This window comes from Salmo salar, unplaced genomic scaffold, assembly GCF_905237065.1.
Source record: "Salmo salar unplaced genomic scaffold, Ssal_v3.1, whole genome shotgun sequence".
Classification (NCBI taxonomy): Eukaryota; Metazoa; Chordata; class Actinopteri; order Salmoniformes; family Salmonidae; genus Salmo; species Salmo salar.
This window is the reverse complement of record NW_025547446.1, coordinates 35,001-61,112: the sequence shown is the minus strand read 5'-3', so window position 1 is coordinate 61,112 and position 26,112 is coordinate 35,001. Positions and strand designations below refer to the sequence as shown.

The window sequence follows — 26,112 nt, the reverse complement described above, 5'->3', positions numbered from 1 at the left end:
GGTTGCTAGGTGTGTGTGTGTAGGTTGGTTGCTAGGTGTGTGTGTGTGTAGGTGGGTTGCTAGGTGTGTGTGTGTGTAGATGGGTTGCTAGGTGTGTGTGTAGGTGGGTTGCTAGGTGTGTGTGTGTAGGTTGGTTGCTAGGTGTGTGTGTGTGTAGGTGGGTTGCTAGGTGTGTGTGTGTGTAGGTTGGTTGCTAGGTGTGTGTGTGTAGGTTGGTTGCTAGGTGTGTGTGTAGGTGGGTTGCTAGGTGTGTGTGTGTGTAGGTGGGTTGCTAGGTGTGTGTGTGTAGGTTGGTTGCTAGGTGTGTGTGTGTAGGTGGGTTGCTAGGTGTGTGTGTGTGTAGGTTGGTTGCTAGGTGTGTGTGTGTAGGTTGGTTGCTAGGTGTGTGTGTGTAGGTTGGTTGCTAGGGGTGTGTGTGTGTGTGTAGGTTGGTTGCTAGGTGTGTGTGTGTAGGTTGGTTGGTTGCTAGGTGTGTGTAGGTGGGTTGCTAGGTGTGTGTGTAGGTGGGTTGCTAGGTGTGTGTGTGTAGGTGGGTTGCTAGGTGTGTGTGTAGGTGGGTTGCTAGGTGTGTGTGTGTAGGTTGGTTGCTAGGTGTGTGTGTGTGTGTGTGTAGGTTGGTTGCTAGGTGTGTGTGTGTAGGTTGGTTGGTTGCTAGGTGTGTGTAGGTGGGTTGCTAGGTGTGTGTGTAGGTGGGTTGCTAGGTGTGTGTGTGTAGGTGGGTTGCTAGGTGTGTGTGTAGGTGGGTTGCTAGGTGTGTGTGTGTAGGTGGGTTGCTAGGTGTGTGTGTAGGTTGGTTGCTAGGTGTGTGTGTGTGTGTAGGTAGGTTGCTAGGTGTGTGTGTGTAGGTAGGTTGCTAGGTGTGTGTATGTGTGTAGGTTGGTTGCTAGGTGTGTGTGTGTAGGTAGGTTGCTAGGTGTGTGCATGTGTAGGTGGGTTGCTAGGTGTGTGTGTAGGTTGGTTGCTAGGTGTGTGTAGGTTGTTTGGTTGCTAGGTGTGTGTGTGTAGGTGGGTTGCTAGGTGTGTGTAGGTGGGTTGCTAGGTGTGTGTGTGTGTATATGGGTTGCTAGGTGTGTGTGTGTGTAGGTGGGTTGCTAGGTGTGTGTGTGTAGGTTGGTTGCTAGGTGTGTGTGTGTAGGTGGGTTGCTAGGTGTGTGTGTGTGTAGGTTGGTTGCTAGGTGTGTGTAGGTTGGTTGCTAGGTGTGTGTGTGTAGGTTGGTTGCTAGGTGTGTGTATGTGTGTAGGTTGGTTGCTAGGTGTGTGTGTGTGTAGGTAGGTTGCTAGGTGTGTGTGTAGGTGGGTTGCTAGGTGTATGTGTGTGTGTGTGTAGGTAGGTTGCTAGGTGTGTGTGTAGGTTGGTTGCTAGGTGTGTGTAGGTTGTTTGGTTGCTAGGTGTGTGTGTGTAGGTGGGTTGCTAGGTGTGTGTAGGTGGGTTGCTAGGTGTGTGTGTGTGTATATGGGTTGCTAGGTGTGTGTGTGTGTAGGTGGGTTGCTAGGTGTGTGTGTGTAGGTTGGTTGCTAGGTGTGTGTGTGTGGGTGGGTTGCTAGGTGTGTGTGTGTGTAGGTTGGTTGCTAGGTGTGTGTGTGTAGGTTGGTTGCTAGGTGTGTGTGTGTAGGTTGGTTGCTAGGTGTGTGTGTGTGTGTGTGTAGGTTGGTTGCTAGGTGTGTGTGTGTAGGTTGGTTGGTTGCTAGGTGTGTGTAGGTGGGTTGCTAGGTGTGTGTGTAGGTGGGTTGCTAGGTGTGTGTGTGTAGGTGGGTTGCTAGGTGTGTGTGTAGGTGGGTTGCTAGGTGTGTGTGTGTGTGTGTGTAGGTAGGTTGCTAGGTGTGTGTGTAGGTTGGTTGCTAGGTGTGTGTAGGTTGTTTGGTTGCTAGGTGTGTGTGTGTAGGTGGGTTGCTAGGTGTGTGTAGGTGGGTTGCTAGGTGTGTGTGTGTGTATATGGGTTGCTAGGTGTGTGTGTGTGTAGGTGGGTTGCTAGGTGTGTGTGTGTAGGTTGGTTGCTAGGTGTGTGTGTGTAGGTGGGTTGCTAGGTGTGTGTGTGTGTAGGTTGGTTGCTAGGTGTGTGTGTGTAGGTTGGTTGCTAGGTGTGTGTAGGTGGGTTGCTAGGTGTGTGTGTGTGTATATGGGTTGCTAGGTGTGTGTGTGTGTAGGTGGGTTGCTAGGTGTGTGTGTGTAGGTTGGTTGCTAGGTGTGTGTGTGTAGGTGGGTTGCTAGGTGTGTGTGTGTTAGGTTGGTTGCTAGGTGTGTGTGTGTAGGTTGGTTGCTAGGTGTGTGTGTGTAGGTTGGTTGCTAGGTGTGTGTATGTGTGTAGGTTGGTTGCTAGGTGTGTGTGTGTGTAGGTAGGTTGCTAGGTGTGTGTGTAGGTGGGTTGCTAGGTGTATGTGTGTGTGTGTGTAGGTAGGTTGCTAGGTGTGTGTGTGGGTTGGTTGCTAGGTGTGTGTAGGTTGTTTGGTTGCTAGGTGTGTGTGTGTAGGTGGGTTGCTAGGTGTGTGTAGGTGGGTTGCTAGGTGTGTGTGTGTGTATATGGGTTGCTAGGTGTGTGTGTGTGTAGGTGGGTTGCTAGGTGTGTGTGTGTAGGTTGGTTGCTAGGTGTGTGTGTGTAGGTGGGTTGCTAGGTGTGTGTGTGTGTGGGTTGGTTGCTAGGTGTGTGTGTGTAGGTTGGTTGCTAGGTGTGTGTGTGTGGGTTGGTTGATAGGTGTGTGTGTGTGTGTGTGTAGGTTGGTTGCTAGGTGTGTGTGTGTAGGTTGGTTGGTTGCTAGGTGTGTGTAGGTGGGTTGCTAGGTGTGTGTGTAGGTGGGTTGCTAGGTGTGTGTGTGTAGGTGGGTTGCTAGGTGTGTGTGTAGGTGGGTTGCTAGGTGTGTGTGTGTGTTAGGTGGGTTGCTAGGTGTGTGTGTGTAGGTTGGTTGCTAGGTGTGTGTGTGTAGGTGGGTTGCTAGGTGTGTGTGTGTGTAGGTTGGTTTGCTAGGTGTGTGTGTGTAGGTTGGTTGCTAGGTGTGTGTGTGTAGGTTGGTTGCTAGGTGTGTGTGTGTGTGTGTGTGGGTTGGTTGCTAGGTGTGTGTGTGTAGGTTGGTTGGTTGCTAGGTGTGTGTAGGTGGGTTGCTAGGTGTGTGTGTAGGTGGGTTGCTAGGTGTGTGTGTGTAGGTGGGTTGCTAGGTGTGTGTGTAGGTGGGTTGCTAGGTGTGTGTGTGTGGGTTGGTTGCTAGGTGTGTGTGTAGGTTGGTTGCTAGGTGTGTGTGGGTTGGTTGGTTGCTAGGTGTGTGTGTGTAGGTGGGTTGCTAGGTGTGTGTGTGTGTAGGTGGGTTGCTAGGTGTGTATGTGTTGGTGGGTTGCTAGGTGTGTGTGTGTGTAGATGGGTTGCTAGGTGTGTGTGTTAGGTGGGTTGCTAGGTGTGTGTGTGTAGGTTGGTTGCTAGGTGTGTGTGTGTGTAGGTGGGTTGCTAGGTGTGTGTGTGTGTAGGTTGGTTGCTAGGTGTGTGTGTGTAGGTTGGTTGCTAGGTGTGTGTGTGTGTGTGTAGGTTGGTTGCTAGGTGTGTGTGTGTAGGTTGGTTGGTTGCTAGGTGTGTGTGTAGGTGGGTTGCTAGGTGTGTGTGTAGGTGGGTTGCTAGGTGTGTGTAGGTTGTTTGGTTGCTAGGTGTGTGTGTGTAGGTGGGTTGCTAGGTGTGTGTGGGTGGGTTGCTAGGTGTGTGTGTGTGTATATGGGTTGCTAGGTGTGTGTGTGTGTAGGTGGGTTGCTAGGTGTGTGTGTGTAGGTTGGTTGCTAGGTGTGTGTGTGTAGGTGGGTTGCTAGGTGTGTGTGTGTGTAGGTTGGTTGCTAGGTGTGTGTGTGTAGGTTGGTTGCTAGGTGTGTGTGTGTAGGTTGGTTGCTAGGTGTGTGTGTGTGTGTGTGTAGGTTGGTTGCTAGGTGTGTGTGTGTGGGTTGGTTGGTTGCTAGGTGTGTGTAGGTGGGTTGCTAGGTGTGTGTGTAGGTGGGTTGCTAGGTGTGTGTGTGTAGGTGGGTTGCTAGGTGTGTGTGTAGGTGGGTTGCTAGGTGTGTGTGTGTGTAGGTGGGTTGCTAGGTGTGTGTGTGTGGGTTGGTTGCTAGGTGTGTGTGTGTTAGGTGGGTTGCTAGGTGTGTGTGTGTGTAGGTTGGTTGCTAGGTGTGTGTGTGTAGGTTGGTTGCTAGGTGTGTGTGTGTAGGTTGGTTGCTAGGTGTGTGTGTGTGTGTGTGTGGGTTGGTTGCTAGGTGTGTGTGTGTAGGTTGGTTGGTTGCTAGGTGTGTGTAGGTGGGTTGCTAGGTGTGTGTGTGTAGGTGGGTTGCTAGGTGTGTGTGTGTAGGTGGGTTGCTAGGTGTGTGTGTAGGTGGGTTGCTAGGTGTGTGTGTGTAGGTTGGTTGCTAGGTGTGTGTGTAGGTTGGTTGCTAGGTGTGTGTGTGTGTGTAGGTAGGTTGCTAGGTGTGTGTGTGTAGGTAGGTTGCTAGGTGTGTGTATGTGTGTAGGTTGGTTGCTAGGTGTGTGTGTGTAGGTAGGTTGCTAGGTGTGTGCATGTGTGTAGGTTGGTTGCTAGGTGTGTGTGTGTGTAGGTAGGTTGCTAGGTGTGTGTGTAGGTGGGTTGCTAGGTGTATGTGTGTGTGTGTGTAGGTAGGTTGCTAGGTGTGTGTGTAGGTTGGTTGCTAGGTGTGTGTAGGTTGGTTGGTTGCTAGGTGTGTGTGTGTAGGTGGGTTGCTAGGTGTGTGTGTGTGTAGGTGGGTTGCTAGGTGTGTATGTGTTGGTGGGTTGCTAGGTGTGTGTGTGTGTAGATGGGTTGCTAGGTGTGTGTGTTAGGTGGGTTGCTAGGTGTGTGTGTGTAGGTTGGTTGCTAGGTGTGTGTGTGTGTAGGTGGGTTGCTAGGTGTGTGTGTGTGTAGGTTGGTTGCTAGGTGTGTGTGTGTAGGTTGGTTGCTAGGTGTGTGTGTTAGGTGGGTTGCTAGGTGTGTGTGTGTGTAGGTGGGTTGCTAGGTGTGTGTGTGTAGGTTGGTTGCTAGGTGTGTGTGTGTAGGTGGGTTGCTAGGTGTGTGTGTGTGTAGGTTGGTTGCTAGGTGTGTGTGTGTAGGTTGGTTGCTAGGTGTGTGTGTGTGGGTTGGTTGCTAGGTGTGTGTGTGTGTGTGTGGGTTGGTTTGCTAGGTGTGTGTGTGTAGGTTGGTTGGTTGCTAGGTGTGTGTAGGTGGGTTGCTAGGTGTGTGTGTAGGTGGGTTGCTAGGTGTGTGTGTGTAGGTGGGTTGCTAGGTGTGTGTGTGGGTGGGTTGCTAGGTGTGTGTGTGTAGGTTGGTTGCTAGGTGTGTGTGTGTGTGTGTGTAGGGTTGGTTGCTAGGTGTGTGTGTGTAGGTTGGTTGGTTGCTAGGTGTGTGTAGGTGGGTTGCTAGGTGTGTGTGTAGGTGGGTTGCTAGGTGTGTGTGTGTAGGTGGGTTGCTAGGTGTGTGTGTGGGTGGGTTGCTAGGTGTGTGTGTGTAGGTGGGTTGCTAGGTGTGTGTGTGGGTTGGTTGCTAGGTGTGTGTGTGTGTGTGGGTAGGTTGCTAGGTGTGTGTGTGTGGGTAGGTTGCTAGGTGTGTGTATGTGTGTAGGTTGGTTGCTAGGTGTGTGTGTGTAGGTAGGTTGCTAGGTGTGTGCATGTGTAGGTGGGTTGCTAGGTGTGTGTGTAGGTTGGTTGCTAGGTGTGTGTAGGTTGTTTGGTTGCTAGGTGTGTGTGTGTAGGTGGGTTGCTAGGTGTGTGTAGGTGGGTTGCTAGGTGTGTGTGTGTGTATATGGGTTGCTAGGTGTGTGTGTGTGTAGGTGGGTTGCTAGGTGTGTGTGTGTAGGTTGGTTGCTAGGTGTGTGTGTGTAGGTGGGTTGCTAGGTGTGTGTGTGTGTGGGTTGGTTGCTAGGTGTGTGTAGGTTGGTTGCTAGGTGTGTGTGTGTAGGTTGGTTGCTAGGTGTGTGTATGTGTGTAGGTTGGTTGCTAGGTGTGTGTGTGTGTAGGTAGGTTGCTAGGTGTGTGTGTAGGTGGGTTGCTAGGTGTATGTGTGTGTGTGTGTAGGTAGGTTGCTAGGTGTGTGTGTAGGTTGGTTGCTAGGTGTGTGTAGGTTGTTTGGTTGCTAGGTGTGTGTGTGTAGGTGGGTTGCTAGGTGTGTGTAGGTGGGTTGCTAGGTGTGTGTGTGTGTATATGGGTTGCTAGGTGTGTGTGTGTGTAGGTGGGTTGCTAGGTGTGTGTGTGTAGGTTGGTTGCTAGGTGTGTGTGTGTGAGGTGGGTTGCTAGGTGTGTGTGTGTGTAGGTTGGTTGCTAGGTGTGTGTGTGTAGGTTGGTTGCTAGGTGTGTGTGTGTAGGTTGGTTGCTAGGTGTGTGTGTGTGTGTGTGTAGGTTGGTTGCTAGGTGTGTGTGTGTAGGTTGGTTGGTTGCTAGGTGTGTGTAGGTGGGTTGCTAGGTGTGTGTGTAGGTGGGTTGCTAGGTGTGTGTGTGTAGGTGGGTTGCTAGGTGTGTGTGTAGGTGGGTTGCTAGGTGTGTGTGTGTGTAGGTGGGTTGCTAGGTGTGTGTGTGTAGGTTGGTTGCTAGGTGTGTGTGTGTAGGTGGGTTGCTAGGTGTGTGTGTGTGTAGGTTGGTTGCTAGGTGTGTGTGTGTAGGTTGGTTGCTAGGTGTGTGTGTGTAGGTTGGTTGCTAGGTGTGTGTGTGTGTGTGTGTAGGTTGGTTGCTAGGTGTGTGTGTGTAGGTTGGTTGGTTGCTAGGTGTGTGTAGGTGGGTTGCTAGGTGTGTGTGTAGGTGGGTTGCTAGGTGTGTGTGTGTAGGTGGGTTGCTAGGTGTGTGTGTAGGTGGGTTGCTAGGTGTGTGTGTGTAGGTTGGTTGCTAGGTGTGTGTGTAGGTTGGTTGCTAGGTGTGTGTAGGTTGGTTGGTTGCTAGGTGTGTGTGTGTAGGTGGGTTGCTAGGTGTGTGTGTGTGTAGGTGGGTTGCTAGGTGTGTATGTGTTGGTGGGTTGCTAGGTGTGTGTGTGTGTAGATGGGTTGCTAGGTGTGTGTAGGTTGGTTGGTTGCTAGGTGTGTGTGTGTAGGTGGGTTGCTAGGTGTGTGTGTGTGTAGGTGGGTTGCTAGGTGTGTATGTGTTGGTGGGTTGCTAGGTGTGTGTGTGTGTAGATGGGTTGCTAGGTGTGTGTGTGGGTGGGTTGCTAGGTGTGTGTGTGTAGGTTGGTTGCTAGGTGTGTGTGTGTGTAGGTGGGTTGCTAGGTGTGTGTGTGTGTAGGTTGGTTGCTAGGTGTGTGTGTGTGGGTTGGTTTGCTAGGTGTGTGTGTGTGTGTGTAGGTTGGTTGCTAGGTGTGTGTGTGTAGGTTGGTTGGTTGCTAGGTGTGTGTGTAGGTGGGTTGCTAGGTGTGTGTGTAGGTGGGTTGCTAGGTGTGTGTGTAGGTGGGTTGCTAGGTGTGTGTGTAGGTGGGTTGCTAGGTGTGTGTGGTTGGTTGCTAGGTGTGTGTGTGTAGGTAGGTTGCTAGGTGTGTGTATGTGTGTGGGTTGGTTTGCTAGGTGTGTGTGTGTGTAGGTAGGTTGCTAGGTGTGTGTGTAGGTGGGTTGCTAGGTGTATGTGTGTGTGTGTGTTAGGTAGGTTGCTAGGTGTGTGTGTAGGTTGGTTGCTAGGTGTGTGTAGGTTGTTTGGTTGCTAGGTGTGTGTGTGTAGGTGGGTTGCTAGGTGTGTGTGAGGTGGGTTGCTAGGTGTGTGTGTGTGTATATGGGTTGCTAGGTGTGTGTGTGTGTAGGTGGGTTGCTAGGTGTGTGTGTGTAGGTTGGTTGCTAGGTGTGTGTGTGTAGGTGGGTTGCTAGGTGTGTGTGTGTGTTAGGTTGGTTGCTAGGTGTGTGTGTGTAGGTTGGTTGCTAGGTGTGTGTGTGTAGGTTGGTTTGCTAGGTGTGTGTGTGTGTGTGTGTAGGTTGGTTGCTAGGTGTGTGTGTGTAGGTTGGTTGGTTGCTAGGTGTGTGTAGGTGGGTTGCTAGGTGTGTGTGTGGGTGGGTTGCTAGGTGTGTGTGTGTAGGTGGGTTGCTAGGTGTGTGTGTAGGTGGGTTGCTAGGTGTGTGTGTGTAGGTGGGTTGCTAGGTGTGTGTGTGTAGGTGGGTTGCTAGGTGTGTGTGTGTGTGTAGGTGGGTTGCTAGGTGTGTGTGTGTGTAGGTGGGTTGCTAGGTGTGTGTGTGTGTAGGTTGGTTTGCTAGGTGTGTGTGTGTAGGTTGGTTGCTAGGTGTGTGTGTGTGGTTGGTTTGCTAGGTGTGTGTGTGTGTGTGTAGGTTGGTTGCTAGGTGTGTGTGTGTAGGTTGGTTGCTAGGTGTGTGTGTGTGTGTGTAGGTTGGTTGCTAGGTGTGTGTAGGTTGGTTGGTTGCTAGGTGTGTGTGTGTAGGTGGGTTGCTAGGTGTGTGTGTGTGTGTGTGTAGGTAGGTTGCTAGGTGTGTGTGTTGGTTGGTTGCTAGGTGTGTGTAGGTTGGTTGGTTGCTAGGTGTGTGTGTGTAGGTGGGTTGCTAGGTGTGTGTGTGTGTAGGTGGGTTGCTAGGTGTGTTTGTGTTGGTGGGTTGCTAGGTGTGTGTGTGTAGATGGGTTGCTAGGTGTGTGTGTAGGTGGGTTGCTAGGTGTGTGTGTGTAGGTAGGTTGCTAGGTGTGTGTGTGTGTAGGTAGGTTGCTAGGTGTGTGTGTGTAGGTGGGTTGCTAGGTGTGTGTGTGTGTAGGTTGGTTGCTAGGTGTGTGTGTGTAGGTTGGTTGCTAGGTGTGTGTGTGTGTGTGTAGGTTGGTTGCTAGGTGTGTGTGTGTAGGTTGGTTGGTTGCTAGGTGTGTGTAGGTGGGTTGCTAGGTGTGTGTGTAGGTGGGTTGCTAGGTGTGTGTGTGTGGGTGGGTTGCTAGGTGTGTGTGTAGGTGGGTTGCTAGGTGTGTGTGTGTAGGTTGGTTGCTAGGTGTGTGTGTGGGTTGGTTTGCTAGGTGTGTGTAGGTTGGTTGGTTGCTAGGTGTGTGTGTGTAGGTGGGTTGCTAGGTGTGTGTGTGTGTAGGTGGGTTGCTAGGTGTGTATGTGTTGGTGGGTTGCTAGGTGTGTGTGTGTGTAGATGGGTTGCTAGGTGTGTGTGTAGGTGGGTTGCTAGGTGTGTGTGTGTAGGTTGGTTGCTAGGTGTGTGTGTGTGTAGGTGGGTTGCTAGGTGTGTGTGTAGGTGGGTTGCTAGGTGTGTGTGTGTAGATGGGTTGCTAGGTGTGTGTGTAGGTGGGTTGCTAGGTGTGTGTGGGTTGGTTGCTAGGTGTGTGTGTGTAGGTAGGTTGCTAGGTGTGTGTTTGTGTGTAGGTTGGTTGCTAGGTGTGTGTGTGTGTAGGTAGGTTGCTAGGTGTGTGTGTAGGTGGGTTGCTAGGTGTATGTGTGTGTGTGTGTAGGTAGGTTGCTAGGTGTGTGTGTGGGTTGGTTTGCTAGGTGTGTGTAGGTTGTTTGGTTGCTAGGTGTGTGTGTGTAGGTGGGTTGCTAGGTGTGTGTAGGTGGGTTGCTAGGTGTGTGTGTGTGTATATGGGTTGCTAGGTGTGTGTGTGTGTAGGTGGGTTGCTAGGTGTGTGTGTGTAGGTTGGTTGCTAGGTGTGTGTGTGTTAGGTGGGTTGCTAGGTGTGTGTGTGTGTGGGTTGGTTGCTAGGTGTGTGTGTGTAGGTTGGTTGCTAGGTGTGTGTGTGTGGGTTGGTTGCTAGGTGTGTGTGTGTGTGTGTGTAGGTTGGTTGCTAGGTGTGTGTGTGTAGGTTGGTTGGTTGCTAGGTGTGTGTAGGTGGGTTGCTAGGTGTGTGTGTAGGTGGGTTGCTAGGTGTGTGTGTGTAGGTGGGTTGCTAGGTGTGTGTGTGGGTGGGTTGCTAGGTGTGTGTGTGTAGGTGGGTTGCTAGGTGTGTGTGTTAGGTGGGTTGCTAGGTGTGTGTGTGTGTGTGTAGGTGGGTTGCTAGGTGTGTGTGTAGGTGGGTTGCTAGGTGTATGTGTGTGTGTGTGTAGGTAGGTTGCTAGGTGTGTGTGTAGGTGGGTTGCTAGGTGTATGTGTGTGTGTGTGTAGGTAGGTTGCTAGGTGTGTGTGTAGGTTGGTTGCTAGGTGTGTGTAGGTTGTTTGGTTGCTAGGTGTGTGTGTGTAGGTGGGTTGCTAGGTGTGTGTAGGTGGGTTGCTAGGTGTGTGTGTGTGTATATGGGTTGCTAGGTGTGTGTGTGTGTAGGTGGGTTGCTAGGTGTGTGTGTGTAGGTTGGTTGCTAGGTGTGTGTGTGTAGGTGGGTTGCTAGGTGTGTGTGTGTGTAGGTTGGTTGCTAGGTGTGTGTGTGTAGGTTGGTTGCTAGGTGTGTGTGTGTAGGTTGGTTGCTAGGTGTGTGTGTGTGTGTGTGTAGGTTGGTTGCTAGGTGTGTGTGTGTAGGTTGGTTGGTTGCTAGGTGTGTGTAGGTGGGTTGCTAGGTGTATGTGTGTGTGTGTGTAGGTAGGTTGCTAGGTGTGTGTGTTGGTTGGTTGCTAGGTGTGTGTAGGTTGGTTGGTTGCTAGGTGTGTGTGTGTAGGTGGGTTGCTAGGTGTGTGTGTGTGTAGGTGGGTTGCTAGGTGTGTATGTGTTGGTGGGTTGCTAGGTGTGTGTGTGTAGATGGGTTGCTAGGTGTGTGTGTAGGTGGGTTGCTAGGTGTGTGTGTGTAGGTAGGTTGCTAGGTGTGTGTGTGTGTGTAGGTAGGTTGCTAGGTGTGTGTGTGTAGGTAGGTTGCTAGGTGTGTGTATGTGTGTAGGTTGGTTGCTAGGTGTGTGTGTGTAGGTAGGTTGCTAGGTGTGTGCATGTGTGTAGGTTGGTTGCTAGGTGTGTGTGTGTGTAGGTAGGTTGCTAGGTGTGTGTGTAGGTGGGTTGCTAGGTGTGTGTGTGTGTGTGTGTAGGTAGGTTGCTAGGTGTGTGTGTAGGTTGGTTGCTAGGTGTGTGTAGGTTGGTTGGTTGCTAGGTGTGTGTGTGTAGGTGGGTTGCTAGGTGTGTGTGTGTGTAGGTGGGTTGCTAGGTGTGTATGTGTTGGTGGGTTGCTAGGTGTGTGTGTGTGTAGATGGGTTGCTAGGTGTGTGTGTAGGTGGGTTGCTAGGTGTGTGTGTGTAGGTTGGTTGCTAGGTGTGTGTGTGTGTAGGTGGGTTGCTAGGTGTGTGTGTGTGTAGGTTGGTTGCTAGGTGTGTGTGTGTAGGTTGGTTGCTAGGTGTGTGTGTGTGTGTGTAGGTTGGTTGCTAGGTGTGTGTGTGTAGGTTGGTTGGTTGCTAGGTGTGTGTGTAGGTGGGTTGCTAGGTGTGTGTGTAGGTGGGTTGCTAGGTGTGTGTGTAGGTGGGTTGCTAGGTGTGTGTGTAGGTGGGTTGCTAGGTGTGTGTAGGTTGGTTGCTAGGTGTGTGTGTGTAGGTAGGTTGCTAGGTGTGTGTATGTGTGTAGGTTGGTTGCTAGGTGTGTGTGTGTGTAGGTAGGTTGCTAGGTGTGTGTGTAGGTGGGTTGCTAGGTGTATGTGTGTGTGTGTGTAGGTAGGTTGCTAGGTGTGTGTGTAGGTTGGTTGCTAGGTGTGTGTAGGTTGTTTGGTTGCTAGGTGTGTGTGTGTAGGTGGGTTGCTAGGTGTGTGTAGGTGGGTTGCTAGGTGTGTGTGTGTATATGGGTTGCTAGGTGTGTGTGTGTGTAGGTGGGTTGCTAGGTGTGTGTGTGTAGGTTGGTTGCTAGGTGTGTGTGTGTAGGTGGGTTGCTAGGTGTGTGTGTGTGTAGGTTGGTTGCTAGGTGTGTGTGTGTAGGTTGGTTGCTAGGTGTGTGTGTGTAGGTTGGTTGCTAGGTGTGTGTGTGTGTGTGTGTAGGTTGGTTGCTAGGTGTGTGTGTGTAGGTTGGTTGGTTGCTAGGTGTGTGTAGGTGGGTTGCTAGGTGTGTGTGTAGGTGGGTTGCTAGGTGTGTGTGTGTAGGTGGGTTGCTAGGTGTGTGTGTAGGTGGGTTGCTAGGTGTGTGTGTGTGTAGGTGGGTTGCTAGGTGTGTGTGTGTAGGTTGGTTGCTAGGTGTGTGTGTGTAGGTGGGTTGCTAGGTGTGTGTGTGTGTAGGTTGGTTGCTAGGTGTGTGTGTGTAGGTTGGTTGCTAGGTGTGTGTGTGTAGGTTGGTTGCTAGGTGTGTGTGTGTGTGTGTGTAGGTTGGTTGCTAGGTGTGTGTGTGTAGGTTGGTTGGTTGCTAGGTGTGTGTAGGTGGGTTGCTAGGTGTGTGTGTAGGTGGGTTGCTAGGTGTGTGTGTGTAGGTGGGTTGCTAGGTGTGTGTGTAGGTGGGTTGCTAGGTGTGTGTGTGTAGGTGGGTTGCTAGGTGTGTGTGTAGGTTGGTTGCTAGGTGTGTGTGTGTGTGTAGGTAGGTTGCTAGGTGTGTGTGTGTAGGTAGGTTGCTAGGTGTGTGTATGTGTGTAGGTTGGTTTGCTAGGTGTGTGTGTGTAGGTAGGTTGCTAGGTGTGTGCATGTGTGTAGGTTGGTTGCTAGGTGTGTGTGTGTGTAGGTAGGTTGCTAGGTGTGTGTGTAGGTGGGTTGCTAGGTGTATGTGTGTGTGTGTGTAGGTAGGTTGCTAGGTGTGTGTGTAGGTTGGTTGCTAGGTGTGTGTAGGTTGGTTGGTTGCTAGGTGTGTGTGTGTAGGTGGGTTGCTAGGTGTGTGTGTGTGTAGGTGGGTTGCTAGGTGTGTATGTGTTGGTGGGTTGCTAGGTGTGTGTGTGTGTAGATGGGTTGCTAGGTGTGTGTGTAGGTGGGTTGCTAGGTGTGTGTGTGTAGGTTGGTTGCTAGGTGTGTGTGTGTGTAGGTGGGTTGCTAGGTGTGTGTGTGTGTAGGTTGGTTGCTAGGTGTGTGTGTGTAGGTTGGTTGCTAGGTGTGTGTGTGTGTGTGTAGGTTGGTTGCTAGGTGTGTGTGTGTAGGTTGGTTGGTTGCTAGGTGTGTGTGTAGGTGGGTTGCTAGGTGTGTGTGTTAGGTGGGTTGCTAGGTGTGTGTGTAGGTGGGTTGCTAGGTGTGTGTGTAGGTGGGTTGCTAGGTGTGTGTAGGTTGGTTGCTAGGTGTGTGTGTGTAGGTAGGTTGCTAGGTGTGTGTATATGTGTAGGTTGGTTGCTAGGTGTGTGTGTGTGTAGGTAGGTTGCTAGGTGTGTGTGTAGGTGGGTTGCTAGGTGTATGTGTGTGTGTGTGTAGGTAGGTTGCTAGGTGTGTGTGTAGGTTGGTTTGCTAGGTGTGTGTAGGTTGTTTGGTTGCTAGGTGTGTGTGTGTAGGTGGGTTGCTAGGTGTGTGTAGGTGGGTTGCTAGGTGTGTGTGTGTGTATATGGGTTGCTAGGTGTGTGTGTGTGTAGGTGGGTTGCTAGGTGTGTGTGTGTAGGTTGGTTGCTAGGTGTGTGTGTGTAGGTGGGTTGCTAGGTGTGTGTGTGTGTAGGTTGGTTGCTAGGTGTGTGTGTGTAGGTTGGTTGCTAGGTGTGTGTGTGTAGGTTGGTTGCTAGGTGTGTGTGTGTGTGTGTGTAGGTTGGTTGCTAGGTGTGTGTGTGTAGGTTGGTTGGTTGCTAGGTGTGTGTAGGTGGGTTGCTAGGTGTGTGTGTAGGTGGGTTGCTAGGTGTGTGTGTGTAGGTGGGTTGCTAGGTGTGTGTGTAGGTGGGTTGCTAGGTGTGTGTGTGTGTAGGTGGGTTGCTAGGTGTGTGTGTGTAGGTTGGTTGCTAGGTGTGTGTGTGTAGGTGGGTTGCTAGGTGTGTGTGTGTGTAGGTTGGTTGCTAGGTGTGTGTGTGTAGGTTGGTTTGCTAGGTGTGTGTGTGTAGGTTGGTTGCTAGGTGTGTGTGTGTGTGTGTGTAGGTTGGTTGCTAGGTGTGTGTGTGTAGGTTGGTTGGTTGCTAGGTGTGTGTAGGTGGGTTGCTAGGTGTGTGTGTAGGTGGGTTGCTAGGTGTGTGTGTGTAGGTGGGTTGCTAGGTGTGTGTGTAGGTGGGTTGCTAGGTGTGTGTGTGTAGGTGGGTTGCTAGGTGTGTGTGTAGGTGGGTTGCTAGGTGTGTGTAGGTTGGTTGCTAGGTGTGTGTGTGTAGGTAGGTTGCTAGGTGTGTGTATGTGTGTAGGTTGGTTGCTAGGTGTGTGTGTGTGTAGGTAGGTTGCTAGGTGTGTGTGTAGGTGGGTTGCTAGGTGTATGTGTGTGTGTGTGTAGGTAGGTTGCTAGGTGTGTGTGTAGGTTGGTTGCTAGGTGTGTGTAGGTTGTTTGGTTGCTAGGTGTGTGTGTGTAGGTGGGTTGCTAGGTGTGTGTAGGTGGGTTGCTAGGTGTGTGTGTGTGTATATGGGTTGCTAGGTGTGTGTGTGTGTAGGTGGGTTGCTAGGTGTGTGTGTGTGAGGTTGGTTGCTAGGTGTGTGTGTGTGGGTGGGTTGGTAGGTGTGTGTGTGTGTAGGTTGGTGGCTAGGTGTGTGTGTGTAGGTTGGTTGCTAGGTGTGTGTGTGTAGGTTGGTTGCTAGGTGTGTGTGTGTGTGTGTGTAGGTTGGTTGCTAGGTGTGTGTGTGTAGGTTGGTTGGTTGCTAGGTGTGTGTAGGTGGGTTGCTAGGTGTGTGTGTAGGTGGGTTGCTAGGTGTGTGTGTGTAGGTGGGTTGCTAGGTGTGTGTGTAGGTGGGTTGCTAGGTGTGTGTGTGTGTAGGTGGGTTGCTAGGTGTGTGTGTGTGAGGTTGGTTGCTAGGTGTGTGTGTGTAGGTGGGTTGCTAGGTGTGTGTGTGTGTGGGTTGGTTGCTAGGTGTGTGTGTGTAGGTTGGTTGCTAGGTGTGTGTGTGTAGGTTGGTTGCTAGGTGTGTGTGTGTGTGTGTGTAGGTTGGTTGCTAGGTGTGTGTGTGTAGGTTGGTTGGTTGCTAGGTGTGTGTAGGTGGGTTGCTAGGTGTGTGTGTAGGTGGGTTGCTAGGTGTGTGTGTGTAGGTGGGTTGCTAGGTGTGTGTGTAGGTGGGTTGCTAGGTGTGTGTGTGTAGGTTGGTTGCTAGGTGTGTGTGTAGGTTGGTTGCTAGGTGTGTGTAGGTTGGTTGGTTGCTAGGTGTGTGTGTGTAGGTGGGTTGCTAGGTGTGTGTGTGTGTAGGTGGGTTGCTAGGTGTGTATGTGTTGGTGGGTTGCTAGGTGTGTGTGTGTGTAGATGGGTTGCTAGGTGTGTGTGTAGGTGGGTTGCTAGGTGTGTGTGTGTAGGTTGGTTGCTAGGTGTGTGTGTGTGTAGGTGGGTTGCTAGGTGTGTGTGTGTGTAGGTTGGTTGCTAGGTGTGTGTGTGTAGGTTGGTTGCTAGGTGTGTGTGTGTGTGTGTAGGTTGGTTGCTAGGTGTGTGTGTGTAGGTTGGTTGGTTGCTAGGTGTGTGTGTAGGTGGGTTGCTAGGTGTGTGTGTAGGTGGGTTGCTAGGTGTGTGTGTAGGTGGGTTGCTAGGTGTGTGTGTAGGTGGGTTGCTAGGTGTGTGTAGGTTGGTTGCTAGGTGTGTGTGTGTAGGTAGGTTGCTAGGTGTGTGTATGTGTGTAGGTTGGTTGCTAGGTGTGTGTGTGTGTAGGTAGGTTGCTAGGTGTGTGTGTAGGTGGGTTGCTAGGTGTATGTGTGTGTGTGTGTAGGTAGGTTGCTAGGTGTGTGTGTAGGTTGGTTGCTAGGTGTGTGTAGGTTGTTTGGTTGCTAGGTGTGTGTGTGTAGGTGGGTTGCTAGGTGTGTGTAGGTGGGTTGCTAGGTGTGTGTGTGTGTATATGGGTTGCTAGGTGTGTGTGTGTGTAGGTGGGTTGCTAGGTGTGTGTGTGTAGGTTGGTTGCTAGGTGTGTGTGTGTAGGTGGGTTGCTAGGTGTGTGTGTGTGTAGGTTGGTTGCTAGGTGTGTGTGTGTAGGTTGGTTGCTAGGTGTGTGTGTGTAGGTTGGTTGCTAGGTGTGTGTGTGTGTGTGTGTGGGTTGGTTGCTAGGTGTGTGTGTGTAGGTTGGTTGGTTGCTAGGTGTGTGTAGGTGGGTTGCTAGGTGTGTGTGTAGGTGGGTTGCTAGGTGTGTGTGTGTAGGTGGGTTGCTAGGTGTGTGTGTAGGTGGGTTGCTAGGTGTGTGTGTGTAGGTGGGTTGCTAGGTGTGTGTGTAGGTGGGTTGCTAGGTGTGTGTGTGTGTGTTAGGTGGGTTGCTAGGTGTGTGTGTGTGTGATCTTACATCTCTGTGATGGTCTCAGGCAGGTTACCAGGTATCTCAGTCAGACTCTTCCCTCTACAGTCCACGATGTTGTTACTGCAGGTACACGACTCAGGACACTGGAGGACACTGCAGGAGGGGGACGACTGGTGGCCTACGCACACACACACACACACACACACACAGGAATGCACGCATAGAGAGATGAAGCAGCAATAAATACATATTTGACAGAGAAATTAAAAGGCTTTGTGATGCTGAACAATGTGAATATACACACATATACTAAATACACACACAGTAAAGCTAACTTGTGGGGATATAGAAATAAGTCCCATTCAAAAACCTATTTTCCTAACCCTAACCCTAACCCTAGCTCCTAACCCTAGCTCCTAACCCTAACCCTAGCTCCTAACCCTAGCTCCCAACCCTAGCTCCTAACCCTAGCTCCTATCGCTAGCTCCTAACCCTAGCTCCTAATCCTAGCTCCTAACCCTGGCTCCTAACCTAACCCTAGCTCCTAACCTAACCCTAGCTCCTAACCCTAGCTCCTAACCCTAGCTCCTGGCTCCTAACCTAACCCTAGCTCCTAACCTAACCCTAGCTCCTAACCCTAGCTCCTAACCCTAGCTCCTAACCCTAGCTCCTGGTTCCTAACCCTAACTCCTATCCATAGCTCCTAACCCTGGCTCCTAACCCTAGCTCCTAACCCTAGCTCCTAACCTAACCCTGGCTCCTAACCTAACCCTAGCTCCTAACCCTAGCTCCTAACCCTAGCTCCTAGCTCCTAACCCTAACCCTAGCTCCTAGCCTAACCCTAGCTCCTAACCCTAGCTCCTAACCCTAGCTCCTAACTCTGGCTCCTGGTTCCTAACCCTAACTCCTATCCATAGCTCCTAACCCTAGCTCCTAACCCTAGCTCCTAACCCTAGCTCCTAAACATAACCCTGGCTCCTAACCCTAGTTCCTAACCCTAACCCTAGCTCCTAACCCTATCTCCTAGCCCTAACCCTAGCTCCTAACCCTATCCCTAGCTCCTAACCCTAGCTCCTAACCCTAGCTCCTAACCCTAACCCTAGCTCCTAACCCTAACCCTAGCTCCTAACCCTAACCCTAGCTCCTAACCCTAGCTCCTAACCCTGGCTCCTGGTTCCTAACCCTAGCTCCTAACCCTAACTCCTATCCCTAGCTCCTAACCCTAGTTCCTAACCCTGGCTCCTAACCCTAGCTCCTAACCCTGGCTCCTAAACCTGGCCCTAACCCTAGCTCCTAACCCTGGCTCCTAACCCTAACCCTAGCTCCTAACCCTAGCTCCTAACCCTAGCTCCTAACCCTAGTTCCTAACCCTATCTCCTGGCCCCTAACCCTAGCTCCTAACCTAACCCTAGTTCCTAACCCTAACCCTAGCTCCTAACCCTAACCCTAGCTCCTAACCCTAGCTCCTAACCCTGGCTCCTAACCCTAACCCTAGCTCCTAACCCTAGTTCCTAACCCTAACCCTGGCTCCTAACCCTAGCTCCTAACCCTAGCTCCTAACCCTAGTTCCTAACCCTAACCCTAGCTCCTAACCCTATCTCCTAGCCCCTAACCCTAGCTCCTAACCTAACCCTAGCTCCTAACCCTAGCTCCTAACCCTAGCTCCTAACCTAACCCTAACCTAACCCTAACCCTAGTTCCTAACCTAACCCTAGCTCCTAACCCTATCTCCTGGCCCCTAACACTGGCTCCTAAACCTGGCTCCTAACCCTATCCCTGGCTCCTAACCCTGGCTCCTAACCCTGGCTCCTAACCCTAGCCCCTAACCCTAGCTCCTAACCCTAGCTACTAACCCTAACCCTAGCTCCTAACCCTAGCTCCTAACCCTAGCTTCTAACCCTGGCTCCTAACCCTAACACTGGCTCCTAACCCTAACCCTAGATCCTAAACCTGGCTCCTAACCCTAACCCTGGCTCTTAACCCTAGCTCCTAACTCTGGCTCCTAACCCTGGCTCCTAACCCTATCCCTAACCCTATCCCTGGCTCCTAACTCTAGATCCTAACCCTAACCCTAACTCTAGCTCCTAACCCTAGCTCCTAACCTAACCCTGGCTCCTAACCCTAGCTCCAAACCCTAACCCTAGCTCCTAACCCTAGCTCCTAACCCTGGCTCCTAACCCTAACCCTAGCTCCTAACCCTAACACTAGCTCCTAACCCTAACCCTAGATCCTAACCCTAGCTCCTAACCCTAACCCTAGCTCTTAACCCTGGCTCCTAACTCTGGCTCCTAACCCTAGCTCCTAACCCTAGCTCCTAACCCTATCCCTGGCTCCTAACTCTAGATCCTAACCCTAACCTAACTCTGGCTCCTAACCCTGGCTCCTAACCCTAACCCTGGCTCCTAACCCTAGCTCCAAACCCTAACCCTGGCTCCTAACCCTGGCTCCTAACCCTAGCTCCTAACCCTAACCCTGGCTCCTAACCCTGGCTCCTAACCCTAACCCTAGCTCCTAACCCTATCCCTAGCTCCTAACCCTATCCCTGGCTCCTAACCTAACCCTGGCTCCTAACCCTGGCTCCTAACCCTGGCTCCTAACCCAAGCTCCTAACCCTAGCCCTAACCCTATCCCTAGCTCCTAACTCTAGATCCTAACCCTAACCCTAGCTCCTAACCCTAGCTCCTAACCCTAACCCTAGTTCCTAACCCTAACCCTAGCTCCTAACCCTATCTCCTAGCCCCTAACCCTAGCTCCTAACCCTAGCTCCTAACCCTGGCTCCTAACCCTAGATCCTAACCCTAACCTAACCCTAGCTCCTAACCCTATCTCCTAACCCTAGCTCCTAACCCTAACCCTAGCTCCTAACCCTGGCTCCTAACCCTGGCTCCTAACCCTAGCTCCTAACCCTAGCTCCTAACCCTATCCCTAGCTCCTAACTCTAGATCCTAACCTAACCCTAACCCTAACTCTACCTCCCTAAGTCCTAGCTCCTAACCCTAGCTCCTAACCCTAACCCTGGCTCCTAGCCCTAACCCTAACTCCTAACCCTGGCTCCTAACCCTATCCCTGGCTCCTAACCATAACCCTAGCTCCTAACCCTAGCTCCTAACCCTAGCTCCAAGCCCTAACCCTAACTCCTAACCCTGGCTCCTAACCCTATCCCTGGCTCCTAACCTAACCCTGGCTCCTAACCTAACCCTGGCTCCTAACCCTGGCTCCAAACCCTAACCCTGGCTCCTAACCCTAGCTCATAACCCTGGCTCCTAACCCTAACCCTGGCTCCTAACCCTGGCTCCTAACCTAACCCTGGCTCCTAACCCTGGCTCCTAACCCTATCCCTGGCTCCTAACCCTATTCCTAGCTCCTAACCTAACCCTGGCTCCTAACCCTGGCTCCTAACCCTGGCTCCTAACCCTAGATCCTAACCTAACCCTAACCCTATCCCTGGCTCCTAACTCTAGATCCTAACCTAACCTGGCTCCTAACCCTATCTCCTGGCCCTAACCCTGGCTCCTAACCATATCCCTGGCTCCTAACTCTAGATCCTAACCCTAACCCTAGCTCCTAGCCTAGCTCCTAACCCTAGCTCCTAACCCTATCCCTAGCTCCTAACCCTGGCTTCTAACCCTAGCTCCTAGCTCCTAACCCTATCCCTAGCTCCTAACCCTATCCCTAGCTCCTAACCCTATCCCTAGCTCCTAACCTAACCCTGGCTCCTAACCCTGGCTCCTATCCTGGCTCCTAACCCTGGCTCCTAACCCTATCCCTGGCTCCTAACCCTGGCTCCTAACCCTGGCTCCTAACCCTATCCCTGGCTCCTAACCCTAGCTCCTATCCCTAGCTCCTAACCTAACCCTAGCTCCTAACCCTAGCTCCTAACCCTAGCTCCTAACCCTGGCTCCTAACCCTAGCTACTAACCCTGGCTCCTAACCGTAACCCTGGCTCCTAACCCTAACCCTAGATCCTAACCCTGGCTCCTAACCCTAACCCTAGCTCTTAACCCTAGCTCCTAACTCTGGCTCCTAACCCTGGCTCCCAACCCTGGCTCCTAACCCTATCCCTAGCTCCTAACTCTAGATCCTAACCCTGGCTCCTAACCCTAGCTCCTAACACTGGCCCCTAACCCTACCCCTAGCTCCTAACTCTAGATCCTAACCTAACCCTAGCTCCTAACCCTATCTCCTGGCCCCTAACCCTAGCTCCTAACCCTATCCCTAGCTCTTAACCCTGGCTCCTAACCCTAACCCTAGCTCCTAACCCTAGCTCCTAACCCTAGCTCCTAACCCTAGCTCCTAACCCTAGCCCCTAACCCTATCCCTGGCTCCTAACTCTAGATCCTAACCCTAACCCTGGCTCCTAACCCTAACCCTAGCTCCTAACCCTGGCTCCAAACCCTAACCCTGGCTCCTAACCCTGGCTCCTAACCTAACCCTGGCTCCTAACCCTGGCTCCTAACCCTAACCCTGGCTCCTAACCCTGGCTCCTAACCCTATCCCTAGCTCCTAACCCTATCCCTAGCTCCTAACCTAACCCTGGCTCCTAACCCTGGCTCCTAACCCTAGCTCCTAACACTGGCCCCTAACCCTACCCCTAGCTCCTAACTCTAGATCCTAGCCTAACCCTAGCTCCTAACCCTATCTCCTGGCCCCTAACCCTAGCTCCTAACCCTATCCCTAGCTCCTAACTCTAGATCCTAACCTAACCCTAGCTCCTAACCCATACTCTTAACCCTAAACCCTAGCTCCTAACCCTAGTTCCTAACCCTAGTTCCTAACCCTAGTTCCTAACCCTAGCCCCTAACCCTAGCCCCTAACCCTAGCTCCTAACCCTAGCTCCTAGCCCCTAACCCTACCTCCTAACCCTAGCTCCTAACCCTAGCTCCTAACCCTATCCCTAGCTCCTAACCCTAGCTCCTAACCCTAGCTCCCTAGCTCCTAACCCTATCTCTGGCTCCTAACCCTATCCCTGGCTCCTAACCCTGGCTCCTAACCCTATTCCTGGCTCCTAACCCTAACCCTGGCTCCTAACCCTAGCTCCTATCCCCGGCTCCTAACCCTGGCTCCTAACCCTATCCCTGGCTCCTAACCCTGGCTCCTAACCCTATCCCTGGCTCCTAACCCTGGCTCCTATCCCTAGCTCCTAACCCTAACCCTGGCTCCTAACCCTAGCTCCTAACCCTGGTTCCTAACCCTGGCTCCTAACCCTAGCTCCTAACCTAACCTAACCCTGGCTCCTAACCTAACCCTAGCTCCTAACCCTAACCCTAACCCTTGCTCCTAAGCCTAATCCTGGATCCCAACCCTGGCTCCTACCCCTATCCCTAGCTCCTAACCCTGGCTCCCTGGCTCCTAACCTATCCCTGGCTCCTAACCCTGGCTCCTAACCCTGGCTCCTAACCCTATCCCTGGCTCCTAACCCTGGCTCCTAACCCTGGCTCCTAGCCCTATCCCTAGCTCCTAACCCTAGCTCCTAACCCTGCTAGTACCTAAACCTGGCTCCTAGCCCTAACCCTATCTCCTAACCTATCCCTGGCTCCTAACCCTAACCCTGGCTCCTAACCCTAGCTCCTATCCCTAGCTCCTAACCCTGGCTCCTAACCCTAACCCTAACCCGAGGCTCCTAAAACCTGGCTCCTAGCCCTGGCTCCTAACCCTGGCTCCTAACCCTAACCTGGCTCCTAACCTAGCCCTAACCCTGGCTCCTAACCCTGGCTCCTAACCCTGGCTCCTAACCCTGGCTCCTAGCCCTATCCCTGGCTCCTAACCCTGGCTCCTAACCTAGCTCCTGACCCTGGCTCCTAACCCTATCTCCTGGCTCCTAACTCTAGATCCTAACCCTAACCCTGGCTCCTAACCCTGGCTCCTAACCCTATCCCTGGCTCCTAACCCTGGCTCCTAACCCTGGCTCCCTGGCTCCTAACCCTATCTCTGGCTCCTAACCCTATCCCTGGCTCCTAACCCTGGCTCCTAACCCTATCCCTGGCTCCTAACCCTAACCCTGGCCCCTAACCCTAGCTCCTAACCCTGGTTCCTAACCCTGGCTCCTAACCCTAGCTCCTAACCTTGGCTCCTAACCCTATCCCTGGCTCCTAACCCTGGCTCCTAACCCTATCTCCTGGCTCCTAACTCTAGATCCTAACCTAACCCTGGCTCCTAACCCTGGCTCCTAACCCTAGCTCCTAACCCTATCCCTGGCTCCTAACCCTGGCTCCTAACCCTGGCTCCCTGGCTCCTAACCCTATCTCTGGCTCCTAACCCTATCCCTGGCTCCTAACCCTGGCTCCTAACCCTATCCCTGGCTCCTAACCTAACCCTGGCTCCTAACCCTAACCCTGGCTCCTAAGCCTAATCCTGGCTCCTATCCCTAGCTCCTTACCCTATCCCTGGCTCCTAACCCTAGCTCCTAACCCTAGCTCCTAACCCTATCCCTGGCTCCTAACCCTAACCCTGGCTCCTAAGCCTAATCCTGGCTCCTAACCCTGGCTCCTAACCTATCCCTAGCTCCTAACCGTGGCTCCTAACCCTAGCTCCCGAGCTCCTAACCCTATCCCTGGCTCCTAACCCTATCCCTAGCTCCTAACACTGGCTCCTAACCCGATCCCTATCCCTAGCTCCTAACCCTAACCCTAGCTCCTAACCCTAGCTCCTATTCCTGGCTCCTAACCCTAGCTCCTAACCCTAGCTCCTAACCCTAGTTCCTAAACCTAGCTCCTAACCCTAACCCTAGCTCCTAACCCTAGCTCCTAACCCTGGCTCCTAACCCTAACCTAACCCGAGCTCCTAAACCTAGCTCCTAACCCTGGCTCCTAACCCTGGCTCCTAACACTAACCCTAGCTCCTAACCCTAACCCTAACCCTAACCCTAGCTCCTAACCCTAGTTCCTAACCCCTGGCTCCTAACCCTGGCTCCTAACCTAACCCTAGCTCCTAACCCTGGCTCCTAACCCTAGCTCCTAACCTAACCCTAGCTCCTAACCCTAGCTCCTAACCCTAACCCTAGCTCCTAACCCTAGCTCCTAACCCTAGCTCCTAGTTCCTAACCCTGGTTCCTAACCCTAACCCTAGCTCCTAACCCTAACCCTAGCTCCTAACCCTAACGCTAGCTCCTAACCCTAACCCCTAACCCTAGCTCCTAACCCTGGCTCCTAACCCTGGTTCCTAACCCTAACCCTAGCTCCTAACCCTATCTCCTGGCCCCTATCCCTAGCTCCTAACACTAACCCTGGTTCCTAACCCTAACCCTAGCTCCTAACCCTAGCTCCTAACCCTAGCTCCTAACCCTAACCCTAGCTCCTAACCCTAGCTCCTGGCCCCTAACCCTAGCTCCTAACCCTGGCTCCTAACCCTAACCCTAACCCTAACCCTGGCTCCTAACCCTAACCCTGGCTCCTAACCCTAGCTCCTAACCCTGGCTCCTAACCCTAACCCTAGCTCCTAACCCTGGCTCCTAACCCTAACCCTAGCTCCTAACCCTAGCTCCTAAATCTAGCCCCTAACACTAGCTCCTAACCCTAGCTCTTAACCCTAGCTCCTAGCTCCTAACCCTAGCTCCTAACCCTAGCTCCTAGTTCCTAACCCTAGTTCCTAACCCTAACCCTAGCTCCTAACCCTAACCCTAGCTCCTAACCCTATCTCCTAGCCCCTAACCCTAGCTCCTAACACTAACCCTAGCTCCTAACCCTAGCTCCTAAATCTAGCCCCTAACACTAGCTCCTAACCCTAGCTCTTAACCCTAGCTCCTAGCTCCTAACCCTAGCTCCTAACCCTAGCTCCTAGTTCCTAACCCTAGTTCCTAACCCTAACCCTAGCTCCTAACCCTAACCCTAGCTCCTAACCCTATCTCCTAGCCCCTAACCCTAGCTCCTAACACTATCCCTAGTTCCTAACCCTAACCCTAGCTCCTAACCCTGGCTCCTAACCCTAGCTCCTAACCCTAACCCTAGCTCCTAACCCTGGCTCCTAGCCCCTAACCCTAGCTCCTAACCCTAACCCTGGCTCCTAACCTAACCCTAACCCTGGCTCCTGGCCCCTAACTCTAGCTCCTAACCCTAACCCTAGCTCCTAACCCTAGCTCCTGGCCCCTAACCCTAGCTCCTAAACCTAACCCTAGCTCCTAACCCTGGCTCCTAACCCTAACCCTGGCTCATAACCCTGGCTCCTAACCCTAACCCTAGCTCCTAACCCTGGCTCCTAACCCTAACCCTAGTTCCTAACCCTAACCCTAGCTCCTAAACCTGGCTCCTAACCCTGGCTCCTAACCCTAACCCTGGCTCCTGGCCCTAACCCTAGCTCCTAACCCTAACCCTAGCTCCTAACCCTAGCTCCTAACCCTAACCCTAGCTCCTAACCCTTGCTCCTAACCCTAACCCTAGCCCCTAACCCTGGCCCCTAACCCTAGCTCCTATCACTAACCCTGGCTCCTAACCCTGGCTCCTAACCCTAACCCTGGCTCCTAACCCTGGCTCCTAACCTAACCCCTGGCTCCTAAACCTGGCTCCTAACCCTAGCTCCTATCCCTAACCCCTGGCTCCTAACCCTAGCTCCTAACCCTATCCCTAGCTCCTAACCCGGAGCTCCTAACCCTGGCTCCTAACCCTATCCCTGGCTCCTAACCCTAACCCTAACCCTAGCTCCTAAGCCTAATCCTGGCTCCTAACCCTGGCTCCTAACCCTATCCCTAGCTCCTAACCCTAGCTCCTAACCCTAACCCTAATTCCTAACCCTAACCCTGGCTCCTAAACCTAGCTCCTAACCCTAGCTCCTAACCCTAACCCTAGCTCCTGGCCCCTAACCCTAGCTCCTAACCCTAACCCTGGCTCCTAACCCTGGCTCCTAACCCTAACCCTGGCTCCTAACCCTTGCTCCTAACCCTAACCCTGGCCCCTAACCCTGGCTCCTATCCCTAACCCTAGCTCCTAACCCTAGCTCCTAACCCTAACCCTAGCTCCTAACCCTGGCTCCTAACTCTAACCCTAGCTCCTAACCCTATCCCTAGCTCCTAACCCTAGCTCCTAACCCTGGCTCCTAACCCTATCCCTGGCTCCTAACCCTAACCCTAACCCTAGCTCCTAAGCCTAATCCTGGCTCCTAACCCTAGCTCCTAACCCTATCCCTAGCTCCTAACCCTGGCTCCTAACCCTAGCTCCCGAGCTCCTAACCCTATCCCTAGCTCCTAACCCTATCCCTGGCTCCTAACCCTATCCCTATCCCTAGCTCCTAACCCTAACCCTGGCTCCTAACCCTAGCTCCTATCCCTAGCTCCTAACCCTTGCTCCTAACCCTAGCTCCTATCCCTAGCTCCTAACCCTAGTTCCTAAACCTGGCTCCTAACCCTAACCCTATCCCTAACCCCTATCCCTAGCTCCTAACCCTAACCCTAGCTCCTAACCCTGGCTCCTATCCCTAGCTCCTAACCCTGGCTCCTAACCCTAGCTCCTAACCCTAACCCTAGCTCCTAACCCTAGCTCCTAACCCTAGCTCCTAACCCTAGTTCCTAACCCTAACCCTAGCTCCTAACCCTAGCTCCTAACCCTAACCCTAGCTCCTAACCCTAGCTCCTAACCTTAGCTCCTAACCCTAACCCTAGCACCTAACCCTAGCCCCTAACCCTGGCTCCTAACCCTAGCTCTTAACCCTAGCTCCTAGCTCCTAACCCTAGCTCCTAACCCTAGCTCCTGGTTCCTAACCCTAGTTCCTAACCCTAACCCTAGCTCCTAACCCTAACCCTAGCTCCTAACCCTAACCCTAGCTCCTAACCCTAACCCTAGCTCCTAACCCTAGCTCCTAACCCTAGCTCCTAGCCCTAGTTCCTAACCCTAACCCTAGCTCCTAACCCTATCTCCTGGCCCCTAACTCTAGCTCCTAACACTAACCCTAGTTCCTAACCCTAACCCTAGCTCCTAACCCTAGCTCCTAACCCCTAGCTCCTAACCCTAGCTCCTGGCCCCTAACCATAGCTCCTAACCCTAACCCTGGCTCCTAACCCTAACCTAACCCTGGCTCCTAGCCCCTAACTCTAGCTCCTAACCCTAACCCTAGCTCCTAACCCTGGCTCCTATCCCTAACCCTAGCTTCTAACCCTAGCTCCTAACCCTAACCCTAGC

At 52.5% G+C, this 26,112-nt stretch overlaps 1 protein-coding gene across 1 annotated transcript in view; it reads right to left on the bottom strand.

Moving 5' to 3' along the window:
* LOC106595776 (slit homolog 2 protein) overlaps positions 1-26,112 on the bottom strand; it is a gene marked incomplete at its 5' end in the record, with an annotated part of 138,378 nt that overhangs the window by 105,864 nt on the left and 6,402 nt on the right. Inside the window, 1 exon segment of the mRNA XM_045711249.1 lies at positions 16,055-16,187. Within this exon segment, the coding sequence (XP_045567205.1) occupies positions 16,055-16,187 (133 nt within the window).